The following is a 15,810-nucleotide window of genomic DNA, read 5'->3' on the forward strand; positions in this document are numbered from 1 at the left end:
GGGTACACAGAAGTCAAATATATTTGGAGATTTGTCTCTTCATCGCATCACTTCTATAAAGATCCAGGAGAAATGGGGTGTAACTGGAAGTGTGTTCAGTTACTACACGACATGCAACTTTTCTTCCAAGCATTGCATTTCTTTAACAGGAATTATGATTTTTAAAAAAAATTTTTTTAACGTTTATTTATTTTTGAGACAAAGAGAGACAGAGCATGAACAGGGGAAGGGCAGAGAGAGAGGGAGACACAGAATCCGAAGCAGGCTCCAGGCTCTGAGCCATCAGCCCAGAGCCTGATGCGGGGCTCGAACTCACGGACCGCGAGATCGTGACCTGAGCTGAAGTCGGACGCTTAACCGACTGAGCCACCCAGGCGCCCCTAACAGGAATTGTTAAAGACACAAATTGTCTTCTCTGTACCAAGTAAGTACTTGGTGAATTCTTGTTGGAATGAGAACACATTAAGGCTTTAGAGTAGGGCAGAATGCTCTGTGATTTCCAAGTGTTGGAGAAAATTCAACACGAAGGGGTTGGCACCCAGGAGGGGTCAATTCTTCCTCTTGCTAAAATATTTCCGAGAGATAGAAAACTTGTGCATACCTGTTTATATATGACCAAATAGTGGGCCCATTCAGGATGTCTTTTTAAACCATTTTGGGTAAACTAATTTTTATTCAGGCTTTCACATTTGGCTTGTCATTTATTTTAAGCAATTGAGTAAAATGTCTATGTGATAAAATGGATGACAGCAAAGTAAAATTACTAGAGCCATGAAAATCTCTAATGATTTTCACTTTAACTAAGGTTATTTCTCTTTATGCTAAACTACAGGACTGCAGGAGACAGGGAAGGAGAATTTCTAATGTTGGGAGGTCACAGAATATGATCTTTTTCCCACTCTGGAAAAATAAAAAAATAATCGCAAAGTGAAGAGAGTGGTGGCTTAATGTTTAAAATACAGGTTTGAACATATTTCCTGTTAAAGGAACTAAAATTGAGAGCATTAGAAACATCTGTGCCACTCTTCCTAGAAAATGTTTCTCTGGGGTAGTTTCCTTAGAACAGAGAATCTTTCTGGTTCTTATTGTAAAAACTCCTGGAGAAGCTTGAAAACAGCAAAGGAAACAGGAAACACAGCTCAATTTGTGGAAAGCTCTGGAGAGAAATTCAAATCACTGAAAATGCGACTCCCTCTGAAGATTCTTAAAACACAGAGGCTGGATAATAAAAAAAGCTGGCATAGAGATGGGTTAATGAGAATGTGGTGTGCCAGTGACCAATTGGGTATGGTTTGAGTTTGTAGGCTTTATTCTAACTTTTCACACAAATTCTCCCCTAACAAATGCCCCCTACCCCAAACAGTCTTCTTCATGCTATTAAAAACAAGTTCAGAATCAAGTTGGTAGAGATCCACCAGAAGTTATTTAGCCTAGGCTAGCAGAGACCTAGAAGAATTTTGAGTTCTAGACATTTTAGACACAAATAAAGAATCTGAATGAGCCAAGACCTTTCCCGCCTCAGATTTCCATGAACAGAATGAGGATAATATTTTTTTCTATGTATCTCATTGACTGAGTAAATTTCTCAGAGCGGTGAGTTTATTGTCACGTTCTAAGGCATATTGACCTGTCCTTTGTAGCCTCAGATTGAGAGATGGCTGAATGATGAATGTCTGTTACACTGGGAGCAGGAGTTGGCCCTCGCTGGTGGCAGCCTGTTGGAGATGTCAGAGTGGGCTGAGGAAATTGCTAGACCTATACGTGTCCTTTATGGCTAGCTGGAGATGTTAGGTTTCCAGAATTGTGCGCCAGGACAATAGGGACGGGTTTCAGTAGCCACCTGACTGCAGTGCCCCTTCGATGATCAGCGCTACAGTGTCCAGTGTCCAGGGGGAAGTCGCATGGGAATACTTGTCTCTGTAGCTCTAACCACCGGTTCAAATATTTCAGATTCTGAGCAAGGGCCGAAAGCCATCTGTGCCACTGTGGAAATGGAGCTAAGGATCCAGGCATGTCTGAGAAAGGGGAAATTTAAAGGCAGACACAGATTATGTGGGGCTGAGTTTTTAGAAACAACTGCACAAAATGTATTTTTCTTCATCCTTAAAGATCTGCAGTGCCAAAGCATCCGAAGACAGGAACTTAGAAACTGCAAGGTGAGGGGGTGAGGGGTGAAGGGAGAAAATGGAGGTTGGAATGCTCAGTGCAAGGTCTGGAATTTACTTGTTTCTCCAAGTTCTGAACTGGGATTTGTAAACTGTAAAGGCACAAACCCAGTTAAAAAAAAAAAACAAAACAAAACAGGAACAAGGCCTCATATTTGAGAAAACGGGATGACTAAATATTATGAGACAAAATAATAATTTCCGTTTATACAGGGAACCATTTGGAAGGAACCACGATAAGTGCTCAATATTAACTATTACTTTTAAAAAGAACTCTGTTAGGGAGACACTATTATAAACCCTGCTTTACAGATGAGGAAACTGAATTTTAACCCAAGGTATTGGACGCCAAGACTCATTGTCTTAATGTATATGCCTCTTTGGATGATTAAGTTAAACTCTTTAGATTAGAAAGCTTATTATGCATCCTTAGTAGCCGTAATTTATATCTTAAGTCTTTTTTGTTGTGATATTTACAGTAATGGTACCCCAGGCACTGGGGTACTACGTCTTCTCCGTCACTACACCTGTACATTGACCTGATAAGATAAAAATTATTTATGACTTTCTTCATTATTGTTTTATATACATACATATGTGTATGTGTGTGTGTGTGTGTATATATATATATGATGACATATACATAGGGATTTATGTAAATCTGATTTATTTATTTACATTCAAGTTAGTTAACATGTAGTATAGTATTGGTTTCAGGATTAGAACCGCTTACATATATGATTCATCTCTTACGTATGACACCCGGTGCTCATCCTTAATGCCCTCCTTAATGCCCATCACCCATCTAGCCCATTCCCCCCCAACACCCTGCCAGAACCCTGTTTGTTCTCTGTGTTTGAGAGCCTCTTAATTTTTTTTTTCTCTTAACATTTATTTATTTTTGAGACAGAGCATGAACTGGGGAGCGTCAGAGAGAGAGAGGGAGACACAGAATCTGAAACAGGCTCCAGGCTCTGAGCTGTCGGCACAGAGCCCGACGCGGGGCTCGAACTCACGGACCGTGAGATCACGACCTGAGCCGAAGTCGGACGCTCAACCGACTGAGCCACACAGGCGCCCCAGAGAGTCTGTTAATTTTTAATGATGTGTGTAAATACGCTTAACTATGACTTCTGTTTCAGGATAATAAAAGGGTGCTAAGGAACATTTGTGATGAAAAACAGGCATTGGGAAGGTTAAGAGCACTGGGTTGGTGAAAAGAGAAAAGCTTTGAAGAAGATTTCAGTTACGGGGCACCTGGGTGGCTTAGTCAGTTGAGTGACCAACTCTTGATTTCTGCTCGGGTCATGATCTCAGGGATGTGAGATCGAGCTCCTGGTCAGGCTCTGTGCTGAGCGTGAAGCCTGCTTCAGATTCTCTCTCTCCTTCTCTCTCTGCCCCTCCCCTGCTTGTGCTCTCTCTAGCTCTTTCAAAAAAAAAAAATAAATAAAAATAAAAGATTTCAGTTAAGATTCTGGCTCAAGGTGAGGAATGATTGGGATCAAATCACCTATTTCCTTGAGTCTCAATTCCTTTATAAAATGCAGATAGTAATTATAACCTAATTCAGGGATGTTATGAATATTAAGTGTTAGTCTATGTAAAGTTCTTCAGCCCAGCGTATAGTAAATGCTGAAAACTACTTGCTAACTACCAAACTGGGGATGATAATATACTTCACAAGGTTATATGAAGCAAGATGGTATATAAAGTGCCTACCTGATGTCCGGTAAATATCATGTTTCATTGAGGCCAAGTTGTAGTTTTATTTTAGGTACAGCCAAGAAAAAAAAAAAAAAACACTTATGGTATAGTTATAGATAGGAAGGCAGATCCCAACTTCAGGAATGTCGAATGTGAAAATTTTCACCCTAGGACCAAAATGTGTTTGTCTCTTCTTTCCTATTTAACTAGTAAGGAGACCATGCTCCCCAGTATCTGGGGTTTTCCTTTGCTAGTCTTTTTCCCTCAGGTCTCCTACTTATTTGGCTATACGGGGTTAATCATAAGCATTACAAGTTTTTTTTAAACGCTATTTAACAACAAAAAGGAAAAAAAGGAACAAACCATGGATGCACGCAATAGCCTGCATGAATCTATAGAATATTATATTGACTGAAATAAAGCCAATTCTGAAAGGTTACATACTGTAGTTCTATTTGTGGGACAGTCTTTAAATGACAAGTTACAGAGATGGAGAACAGGTCAGTGGTTTCAAGAAGTTTAAGGAAGGAACCAGAGAGGAAAGTGGGTGTGGCTTAAAAAGGGCAACAGAAGGAATCTCTGTGGTGACGATACTCTTTTATATCTTGACAGGATCAATGTCAGTTTTCTAGTTTGGATATTGTACTATAGTTTTGCAAGATGTTACCATTGGGAGAAAATGGGGGAACAGGTGAAGGTTCTACGAGATCTCTTTGTATTATTTTTCACATATATTTCTTGCATATGAATGCATAGGTATCAAAATTAAAAAGTTTGATTTTCAAAATCTTGCTTTAACACTGTGATACAGAGATTCAAAGGCCTAATTCTAAGTTCAATATATTTCTTTTTCTTTTTAAAAATTTTTTTCTTAATTTTTTTTTTTTTTTTTTTTGAGAGAGAGAGAGAGACAGACAGAGTGTGAGCAAGGGAGGGGCAGAGAGAGAGGGAGACACAGAATCCAAAGCAGTCTCCAGGCTCTGAGCTGTCAGCACAGAGCCTGACATGGGGCTTGAACCACAAGTTGGAGATCATGACCTGAGCCGAAGTCAGACACCTAACTGACTAAGCGATTCAGGCACACCCCCCCCTTTTTTTTAAATGTTTATTTTTGAGAGAGAGAGCAAGCAAGTGGTGGGGGGAAGGGGTAGAGAGAGAAGGGGACAGAAGATCTGAAGCAGGCTCAGTGCTGACAAAAGAGAACCAGATGCGGAGCTCAAACTCACGAACTGTGAGATCTTGACCTTGACCTGCGCTAAAGTCAGACACTTAACCAACTGAGCCACCCAGGTGCCCCTCTAAGTTCAATATATTTCAATATTTGTTTTTATGCCTTTTAAGGTTGTAAGATGCTTTTCAGATGCACGGATGTTAGAGTAGCTATCAAGAAAAAGACAAGAGATAACAAAAGTTGGTAAGTGTGTGTGGTGAGGGTTTGTTAGGGATTCTATTGAATTGGTCAATTTGGGGAATTAACAATAGTATGTCTCCCAACCCTGAGCACAGTGTCTTTTCGTTTAGTTAGATCTTGTGTAATTTCTTTAAAACACGTTTCATTACTATAAGGTCATTAGTAATATCCCCTCTTTCATCATGGATTTTAATAATTTGAGACTTCTTTTTGTTGATTGGTCTAGCTAAAGATTTATCCGGTGTGTTGATCTTTTCAAAGACCCCACTTTGGGCTTTGTTGATTTTTTCCTATTGTGTTTCTATTCTCTACTTATCTCTGTTCTAATCTTTAGTTCCTTCTTTCTGCCTCTGTTGGGTTTAGTTTGCTCTTCTTTTTGTTTTCTTAAATTTTTTTTTTTTTTTGCACTTATTTGTTTTTGAGAGACAGAGACAGAGAACAAGTAGGGGAGGGGCAGAGACAGACGGAGACACAGAATCCAAAGCAGGCTCCAGGCTCCGAGCTGACAGCACAGAGCCCGATGCAGGGGCTCCAACTCACAAACTGTGAGACGAAGTCGGACGCTTAACCGGCTAAGCCACCCAGGCGCCCCTTCTTTTTCTGTTTTCTTAAGGTGAAAGTTTTGGTCATCAACTTGTGATCTTTTTGTCTTTTAAAACATTTTTTTAATTTTTTTTTAGTTTTCTGTGTCACTTTAATACTACCATGACTCCCCTTTATTTCCTCCACCTTAGTGTGAATTCAGCTGCTCAGCATTGTTAGTATACGAGATAAATGAATATAAAAGCAAAACAAAAATTTCTTCCTAGTTACCTAAGGCCTTCAGTCTAATATTTAGGTCCACTAGCATTTGGTGATGTGTATGTATGCCCTTAGAATGATGGGCATGGTGATCTGACCAGGCACTTCATGTAAACAGACACTAATGAAGCCTGGGAAGAAACTCAAACTTGAAATAAGAAGTGTCAGTTTTCTCTGAAAACAAATTTATGTAACGTGAAAGGTGGTAGAAAGGTCAAATAGAATGAAGGTGGGGACAGAAAACTTTCCCACAAAATAACCTCCTAGATCTCATCAAATGCTCGGGACACTATTTCTCGTCTCACTTAGTGACTAGAGTTAGTAGATAGCTGGTATATTACTTGGATAAGCAAACAAATATACTTTCAGAAAAAATAATAGCAAAGCAGAAATCAAACATTCAAGACAAGTTTTTGATTATTCTCTTTATTTCACTTAGGACACTCAGTGGATATTAACTGGGTTACTTAAAAGTCATTTCAATTAGGTATCTCTTTAGTCCTTCTTCAATTATTTCAAGTGTTCTAGTCTCAAATACATTCCTTTCTTCTACAAATTTCTGAAAGAGATGAATACCTCCACCTACACCAAAATAATGTGCTTTGCTGGCCAAAAGCACCCGTCCGTTTTTATCTAATAATCTGAGGAATGTCTGGTGCAAAGAACCATAGTAATCTGGGTTGTAAATGGTTTCTGAGGTAAGAATGAGATCATATTTTTCAAAGAATTCTTCACTACTTAGTACAAGCTTACAAAACTCAGACCACTCCCCTGAAAAGAACCGGCATTTACATAATTCTTGTGCTACTTTGGATTTCCTGCATCTTTTCACATCTGGTTCGTTGACATCATTTCCTTCTTCTTCCAAAGTAGAGTTAGCCACTACATTAGGTAAGGTTACTTCATCAATCACCATACTGTTGTAATCTTGAAAATGAATTTCTTTGGCCCCTCCCTTGAATGCACGTATACCCAGCAACCCTGCTCCACAGCCAAGATCCAACACTTTTTTCCCAGCAAATTTCACTTGGGCCTTTTTGCAATAAGCCAGCAGGTCAAAGGTACATTCCCAGATTTTTAAGCCTCCTTCATAAACACCTGTAATCAGATCAGAGTGAGAAGAACAACTTTGCGAAACTATGTTTTCTCCAGGGCAGTTCTCTCTCAACAAGACGGTTTTCACTACCGATACATTAACATGGGGGAGACCTGGTAACCTTTCTAGGACTTTATTTTCTAACACTTTCTTGAAATCTTCGGGCATAGCATGCTCTTTGGCAACTCTCATGCAGGGATGTTTTTCACATGGCTCTAAGTTACTTGAACTGTTAGCTGCGCTGAGTGAGTTCTCTGTGTCTTGAGAGGGAGCTGCATTTCCCACTGGCTTATGTTCCAACACATGATCCTGAGGCAAGTCAAACTGTTCGGTAGAACATTTTTTGTCCCTACCTTTTTTACTTTCTGAGACTGAAGACTCTTTGGAGGAATCCAGGGCCAAAACTCCATGTCCAACGGGTGTTAATTCATTTTCCAGATTGTTTTCTATAGTGAAATTAAATTGAAAAGTCATTCTCTCACGAAATGTACACAATCCTTAAATTCAGAGGAAGATTCTTCAGCTTCTGGACAGAACTGATGACACATACATAAACCTGCCTCAATTATTCAATTAGTTTTGCTGTGGGTTAAGTTTTCTTTAGCTGCTTATACACAGTTACAAATATTTAGAGATGTTTCCAAATGACTTCTTAAGAGATCTCTGCTCTTCTTTTGAATTAGGTCTGCAGAAAAAAAAGAAAATTAAAAAGTAAAATGAGGAGTGCCTGGCTGGCTCAGTCCAGAGAGCACGTGACTCTTGACATTGGGGTCTTGGGTTCAAGCCACACATAGAGCTTGCTCACTTTAAAATGAACAAACAAAAAGACTAAGAAAAGGTAAAATGCCGTATTTCACTAAAATTTAACATTAAACAGCCCCCCTCTCCACCATACAGCTGCTTTTGCTGTAAAAGCTGTGAACGGTGAGGGAGATAAAATGATTTGGAAACACAGGGGTGCCCGGATGGCTCAGTGGTTAAGCATCCAACTTCAGCTCAGGTCATGATTTCACCATGCCTGACATCGAGCCCGGTGTGAGGCTCTGTGCTGACAGCTGGGAGCCTGAAGCCTACTCCGGATTCTGTGTCTCCCTCTCTCTCTCTGCCCCTCCGCGGCTCGCATGCTGTCTCTCTCATAAATGAATGAATGAATGAATGAATGAATGAACAAATATTTAAAAAGGTTTGAAAACACAGACACACACCCTTCAGGGTCCAAAAAATGGAGAAGAGAATACACTGTAAAAACTGAAGGACAACAGATCAACAACTAGGGGGGAAAAAAAAAGTCCAAAATTCTCGGGCAGGAAATGACATGCCTGATTGAGTCTTCCACTTAATCATGACCTTGCTCAAACATGTTTACCTCCTAAACCGCCAGAATCTCTTCACTTCAGTCTGTAACTGTTTCAAGTAACAGGTCTTCAAGATTTGATTTTGGCAAATGAGCATCCCTCATAAGAACACGCACAGGGAGGCTCTGGTGTGTGTCAATTCCCCCAAATGAGCCCCGCCTACAAACATTTAGCGAAGACCAGCAGCCCTGGGTGTACGGGAGTAGGAGAATTTTGGAGTACTTAGTAAAGATTCGTTTGGTGGTAGAGAAACACAAAGTAAGGGCACTGACCGGAGAGGCCCCTCGAAAGTGGAAGCAATGTACTGAGCCCCCTCACGGTATCTACCGCGCTGGGTACTTTATACACCATCAGCTTCAATTTGCACAACTCCGGCAGGCGGGGTCTCTGTCCCCCTTAACACAAAATGTACAAAGCCGGGCTGCCCCGCGAAGCGGGTAAAAAGGTGCCTGTTTCGACCCCACCGCGCCTTGGGGCTTGGATTCATTTCTGGCTGCAGGGCCCACGGCCACCCCGGCCGCAGGTGCGCTGTCTCCACGCCCCCGGGGGACAGACGCGAGCAAATCTGGGGGCTTCCGCCCTCACCTCCCCAAAGCGCCTCAGTGCAACGTTTCCGGCACCGCAGCCCTGAGAACGCTCGCCGCCTAGGAAGGGCCCAGCTCGCGGCGCAGACCCTCGGGACCGAGAGCGGGCACCTGTGAGTCGAGTCCTCCGCGGGCCAGACAAGCCCGGCTCTGTTCCCGGCCGGGCGCGGCCCGAGCTCACCGCGGAACGGCAGCAACCCGCCTCCTCTCTATGGTCCTGGTGCCGGCGGAGAGCTCGCAAGGCCCGCCGGGACGGCGGCGGTTTCCGGTCTTGGCGTTGGCGGGACGGGTTTGAAGGCGTGTTCCTGGGCGAAAGATGTCGCAGGAACGCGCGGTCGCGGCGAGCGCCGTCCGGCTGGAAGAGTTAAGTGGCTGGTCGCAGGAGCTATGCCGCCGGGAACTGCCGTCTGTCCTGCCCCGGCTCCTTATATCCTTTGTCACCTCCACCTGGAATGGGGTGTGGGGCGGCCCTTCCAGCCTTTCTCCCGCCTCGTCACGTTCGCCGCTGGGCCGTGTTGTGTTCCTGCGGCCTGAACCCTCTCCTTTCCTCGTCGATTGGAGAGATGAGTGAAGGAGGGGGAGCCCAGGGGACCGGGGCTGCCCAGGCCGAAGGCACGCCTCCCTCCGGCACTGGAAGGGCTCGCAGTGGACCCGATGATTTTGGCAGTGGATGTGGCGGGTTTTTTTCCGGGCGTTTGTGCCTTTGGGTTTTTCTGTGCTCGTCACGTGTAACTAAATGTAAATACCTTTCCTTGGGGTAACGGGGGGGGGGGCGGGGGGGAGGGCAGGTGCTCAGACCTGAGCTGTAAGGTGAGCGCTGACTCCCTAAGAGGTAGATACTCTGACCTCCTGTCTCTCGAATGGATGGGGCATCGGAATACCTTCCCCAGTATTAGGAGAATTAAAAGATGTAGTTCTGCCATGGTGCAGAGTTCCAGTCATTAAACATGTTACTCTTCTTCTCAGAACTCTGTTCCATTATTGCTGGTTAGGAGTTGCTTCCTTTTGTAATTGGCTTTCATCTGCCAGGCTCGAATTAGTTAATGCCTCCTTTGCGCAGGTGCATACTGTTTTGTAGTCGTCCTGCGGTTGTAAATGGCGCCTGGAATCCTACCCCTCTGTGTTGAAAGGTAATCTTTTTTTTTTTTTTTTTTTTTAACATCTTTGAGCTCACCTTCAACATAAAGCCACACTGAAAAGAAAAAAATGGGCTTCACTTTAGAGAGTCTCAAATAATTTTTTACAACTAAAGCCAAATGTAATGTATTACCATTACGCAGAAGTCATTCACATAGGCAGTGGCAAAATCCCACTTAGGTACCAAAGATCTTTCTTAGTCATTGTGCATTGCCATCCTCAAGGATGTTGACTTGGGAAATATAGCCATCCTCCCACCCCAGAACATCTACTGGGCACATAACACATACCCCGCCAGGGTGTTATGCTTTGGGGGAACAAAGATAAGGAACAGGGCTCCTCTTTTCCCCCTCAGGTTTATGGATGACGTCAATAATTGGAAGTCAACATTCCCGCTTGGTTTTGCATCTCAAACTTAACGTTCCAAAGAACCTAAACCTGTTTGTTCTTCCCCCAGTTTTCAACACTTCTTTTTTTTATTATTAATTTTTTTTTAATGTTTGTTTATTTTTGAGACAGAGACATAGCATGAATGGGGAGGGTCAGAGAGAGAGGGAGACACATAATCTGAAGCAGGCTCTGGGCTCCGAGCTGTCAGCACAGAGCCTGATGCAGGGCTTGAACTCATGGACCGTGAGATCATGACCTGAGCCAAAGTCGGATGCTCAACCGACTGAGCCACCCAGGCGCCCCAGTTTTTAACACTTTTCAACAAACGAAAGTTAAGTTTTTAATCTATAGTACCATCATCGAAACCTAATTATTTTCATGTTTTGCGTTTTACATTTATTTTCCAGTCTTTACTTGCATGTCCAGGTAAGCATAACTTATGTTTAATTTTGGAAGAGGCTGGAACCTTTTGGGCCTTTGCTGAAATTTTTCCATAAGACAAATCCAACCCTACTGAACTAAAATGGGTTAGGGGGGTGCCTGGGTGGCTCAGTCGGTGGAGCATCCGACTCTTGGTTCCAGCTGGGGTCATGATCTTGTGGTTTGTGCATTTGAACCCCACCTCTGGCTCTGTGCTCACAGTGCCTGCTTGGATTCTCTGTCTCCCTCTCTCTCTCTCTGTCCCTCCCCTGCTCGCTCTATATCACTCAAAGCAAACGTTGAAGCAAGAAAGATTTAAAATGAGTTATGCCTCATTTTGATTGCTGCGGTAAAATCCATATATGCAAAGTAAGGTGTCAGAAGAATCCATTCTTGTATTAGTGTGATGGGATTATACTTTATTCATTTTTCTTGCTGACATATTCTTTAATTATTATTACGCAGTAAAACATTTCCAACAATTCTTGAGGGTTATAAGTGTACAGTTCATAATGCGATTATTGTTAACTTTTGTAATGAACATAGAGTAATTTTTGGTCACTTATTTGCAAGCATCTGCTGTGTGCAAAAGAATCTCAGACTGATCAGGTTGGTAAGATAGGTCCACAAGTAATATGAAAAGAAGGTAGAACGTGTTGAGTGGCTTTAGACAGGTGCAAATAAAGTGCTGGAGAGGTGCTCAGCAGAAGAAATTTCTTTCCTGTGTTAGAAACCAGAAGCCTATGGATTAGTATAGTATTGTTCCTCATCTGTCAAAGGTATGTCGACTACATGTAGTTGGAAAAGACAGTTTTATCCCTGAGCAATTTTGAAAATATTTCCTTGGGTACATTCATTATATTGTAGTTTATTTACCTAATAACATTACATTTTTAAAAGCAAAATTAGGGGCGCCTGGGTGGCTCAGTCGGTTGAGCGCCCGACTTTGGCTCAGGTCACGGTCCGTGAGTTTGAGCCCCTCGTCGGGCTCTGTGCCGACTGCTCAGAGCCTGGAGCCTGTTTCAGATTCTGTGTCTCCTTCTCTCTCTGACCCTCCCCCGTTCATGCTCTGTCTCTCTCTGTCTCAAAAATAAAATAAAAACGTTAAAAAAAAAAATTAAAAAAAAAAAAGCAAAATTAAGCCAGTCTAATTTCAGTTTGAGTCTAATTTCAATTTCTTACTGATCATTGCTTCAACTTCAAGAAGGCTACTTTTTAGATTGATTCTTAGTAGTGAATATTCTATTACTGTGATACTCGTATCTTCCTTAATTTTTTTACTCTATGTATCAGCATTCTGACAATTGGATCGAGCATATTCGTAAGTAAAATTATCTTAATTGTTTGATTTACCTTGATGTCATTAAGGTCTGAGTCGTATGTATATCAGTAACAGTTTCATATTCCCTTCAAGTGTCTTCTTCTTGTAGTGCTCCAGCCTCTGTAAATTTCAGCTACTTAAAATGACCAATTCCTTCAAATTATTTAAATTCTATTTTGGGTGGATACCAAATCTATTGATAATGCACATGTAAGAAGCACGTTGTAAATTTTAAATGTTAGTTGTGACACTGTTCAGACTTATATAAAACATAATTTGCGGTCTGCTTTCAGGGTGACTTTCTCATCTTCATCTCTGTTCTTAATCTTAGTTGGCTTATTTACTTATTTAGCTGGGAGAAGGGATGAATTAAAGTCTAGACTCCACAGTTTACTCATATATTTTGAGTTAGCTTATTTACATTTCACTTGGTTGTGGAATATTTATAATTTTCAATCTATGTAGCCTGTTGGGTTTAATTTTTTAAAGTAATAATTACTTTTCATCCTGAGTATAAGAGTTATTCATTGTAGAAAATTTGAAACATGCATGAAAACAGAAAAGATAATGGAACACCCATTAATTTAAAGTGGTCAATAAGATTTTGGTATAGAACGTTCTCATCTTGGTTCTGTATATTCTTCCCAGGCTATCTATTATTCATGTTTATATGTATTAAGATTGGGATTATACTATTTTGGAAACTTTTCACTTAACCTTAAAGTATTGTGAATTTTTTTTTATGGTTTCAAATGATCTCTAATAATAATTTTATTTATTTATTTTTAATAATTTAAAGATACCAAATCCTATTCAGTAGATGTACGCACATCCATTAAGTGGTCCTCAGTGGCTGGACATACAGGGTTGTTTTTTTGTTTTTTTGAGTTTTTGTTTTTGTGTTATTATTTCAGCTACTTAATAGTTTCTCTACATAGAATGTGGCATTTTGAAACTGTACAAAGTTCTGGATTAGTAGTACTTACAGATTCTTGGATTTGGGGAAGGAGCAGTGATCTTTGTTGGCTGATACAACTTAATTTTCTTACAAAATATGTTGCTATTTCACTTTATAGAAATTCTAAAAATTATCGTGGAAATGTTTTTACCTCATATGAACCACCTGACATTGGAACAGACTTTCTTCTCACAAGTGTTGCCAAAGGTATAGTACTATTATTATTTTAATCAATGTACATGTTATAAAGGCTGTTTATATCTAGCCTCAATTTTAGATAATTTATTCTTAACTGTGGCTCCATTTTTCCAAGCGTATCACACATATTTGAAATACAAATAAGGTAGTAAGAAATAGATCTCCTGTGAGAACATGGTGTTAGGGTGATCATTAGGTGATTAAAAACTTATATTTTCAAATAGTATAGATCTTTCATTAATTGAATTTATATTATTTGTAGCTACTTTAAACACTCTTGTATTTTAAAGCTATTCAGTGAGGCCTTCCCCGAGTATCCCTGGAAATGGCATACTCAATTTATGAAAACAACGAGCAGAATATATCTGAGGAGGCATTAGAGGGAGAAACTGTGGTGCTCACGTTGGTTCCAGTTAATGAGGAACCTAAGGAAGAACATCAAATGGAGCCAAGTGTTTCTTCAACCTCAGAAGTTGTCATGGAGGTGCCTGGGACAAACGATAAAGTTTGTCATCCTCAAATGAGTGAACAATTCAAGCCTTATCCAAAACATAGCTGTTGTAATACATCGATCCTTCCCTTGCCAACCAGTTTGTCTCCGGTTAATAAAGTATGTTGGGACACATTGCGGAGCTGGTGCCAACAATTTAACTTGAGGACCGATGGCCGGAAAATGGATGTTGATCTGAGGCTCCAAAAACACGCTTACTCTGAAATAAACGAGAATATTCCTAAAATATCACGAGGCCAGATTGCAGTTGTGTTCGACAGAATGCAAGATAGCCTACATTGCCTGCATGTACCTCGGGTTGTTTATTCATTCACATATTAAAAGTCATCTTGGGTGCTTCCAACTTTGGGCAATTATGAATGAAGCTGCTTTATTGTGTGCAGGTCAAAAAATAAAAAAGCTATTCTGTGAAAATTTGGAGATGAATGATGAAGTTAGCTAAGTATCTTCTCTGTAGAGTTTATTAATAATTGTTAAATTTTATTGCCTAGAAAAATGGAGCCAAATTTTATTCAGGAAGGCTTAGAATAACCAAGAGAAAACACTAAGTTCACCATCTACATTATTACCTTTTAGATATAGATATAGATATAGTATACTTTTTCTTTGAAAAGCACAGGCAATTTTCTTTTTTTTTAACTTAGGAAATTAAAGGTATTTTGGTTCCAAAATTAAACATTTTTTGAATGATACCTTATCTCTTATTAGAATGGTTTTCTAAATTTACCTTTGAAGCAGATAATCATCAAAATTCCTGTTACTCATATTCACTTGATTGTTCTCTATCTAAAAGTTTCTTAGAATTTGTTCTTGGCCACCAGAAAAAGATCCAGCTGTTATATAGATTAAAATAAGGATGTTGAGTGTTAACTTGCCTTTGGGAAATAACATCCTCTTTAATTACATTGTGTTGTTATTCTTGTAATGTTTGGACCATTTAAATTGTGAGTATTAAGATCTTAGGATAGCTAACTTCTCACAGACCAAAAAACTTAGTTCTGAGGTCACGTACTGTAGCCCTAACCCAGGAATGGTATTTTGAGTTGCTCAAAAAGAGGAACTGGTTAGAATACAAGTGAACAAGTAGTTCACCAATTCATCATCACTAGCAGAAAATACCCTTGTAAATACCTATATGAGTGTTGATTGGTTAAGACCATCAACTTTTACCGTGTAGAGGAGCACTTACCTTTAATGGATGTTATTAAATAGATTCAAACCACAGAAATGGAAAGCAAATAAATTTCTGTCTGAGGCTTTTTTAGAGAGATTATATCATATGAATACTTTATATATATAAAAACATATATTTTTACTTTAATAAGTGCAGTTGTTAAGCTAGATAATATCCCATGGCTGTTAGTAATGAAAAATTGCCTGTCATTTTTTTCACTTTAAAACTATGTCTTTCCCTTTCTTGTGTTTTCTGTTACTCCTATTTATAATGTGCTTTGTTTTCACAGACTGTGAAATCATTCGATGACATGATGTACGAGTTAACCAGTCAAGCCAGAGGACTGTCAAGCCATAATTTAGAAATCCAGACCACTCTAAGGAATATTTTACAAGTATGTCAAATATATTAGAAAGGGTATAGAGGAGGAGCTTAAACAGTATAAGAATTTTTGTACTGATATTAATTAAGTGATATATCCTTTGTGTAGTGGTCCAGTGCTGGAATTAAACTTATAGAATTAAAGATACGAATGCAAAAAAATAAATGTTGAATTTTTTAATACAGTTTCATGCTGAGTAAACA

At 40.1% G+C, this 15,810-nt stretch overlaps 2 protein-coding genes across 8 annotated transcripts in view; one reads left to right on the plus strand and one right to left on the minus strand.

Moving 5' to 3' along the window:
* Positions 1-6,507: 6,507 nt before the first annotated feature.
* METTL18 (methyltransferase like 18) lies at positions 6,508-9,422 on the minus strand. Of its 5 annotated transcripts, XM_042926403.1 has the most exons (3): positions 9,118-9,217; positions 7,531-7,862; positions 6,508-7,179 (listed from the first exon to the last, which is right to left on the minus strand). In XM_042926403.1, exons 2-3 carry the CDS (start codon positions 7,649-7,651, stop codon positions 6,545-6,547), a joined length of 756 nt encoding a protein of 251 aa, XP_042782337.1. In that variant the 5' UTR covers positions 7,652-7,862; positions 9,118-9,217; the 3' UTR covers positions 6,508-6,544. The 5 variants fall into 5 exon arrangements, with proteins under 5 accessions (XP_042782337.1, XP_042782334.1, XP_042782333.1 ...); XM_042926400.1 differs by lacking the exon at positions 9,118-9,217 and adding an exon at positions 9,228-9,422 and having other exon boundaries at positions 6,508-7,862; XM_042926399.1 differs by having other exon boundaries at positions 6,508-7,862.
* The window catches only part of CF3H1orf112 (chromosome F3 C1orf112 homolog), a 44,801-nt gene continuing 38,361 nt past the window's right edge, over positions 9,371-15,810 (plus strand). For 2 of the 3 annotated variants that reach the window (XM_042926385.1, XM_042926386.1), the window contains exons 1-4: positions 9,371-9,543; positions 12,345-12,384; positions 13,461-13,549; positions 15,515-15,619. In XM_042926385.1, coding sequence (XP_042782319.1) covers positions 9,433-9,543; positions 12,345-12,384; positions 13,461-13,549; positions 15,515-15,619 — 345 coding nt within the window. In that variant the 5' untranslated portion in view covers positions 9,371-9,432. The remainder of the gene's footprint in view (positions 9,544-12,344; positions 12,385-13,460; positions 13,550-15,514; positions 15,620-15,810) is intronic. The other variant, XM_042926387.1, reaches the window with a different exon arrangement.

This window comes from Panthera leo, chromosome F3 (genome assembly GCF_018350215.1).
Source record: "Panthera leo isolate Ple1 chromosome F3, P.leo_Ple1_pat1.1, whole genome shotgun sequence".
NCBI lineage: Eukaryota > Metazoa > Chordata > Mammalia > Carnivora > Felidae > Panthera > Panthera leo.

Bases quoted from the DNA above. Each gene is read 5' to 3' on its own strand.
- METTL18 (XM_042926400.1), bottom strand. From the start codon at position 7,651: ATGACTTTTCAATTTAATTTCACTATAGAAAACAATCTGGAAAATGAA.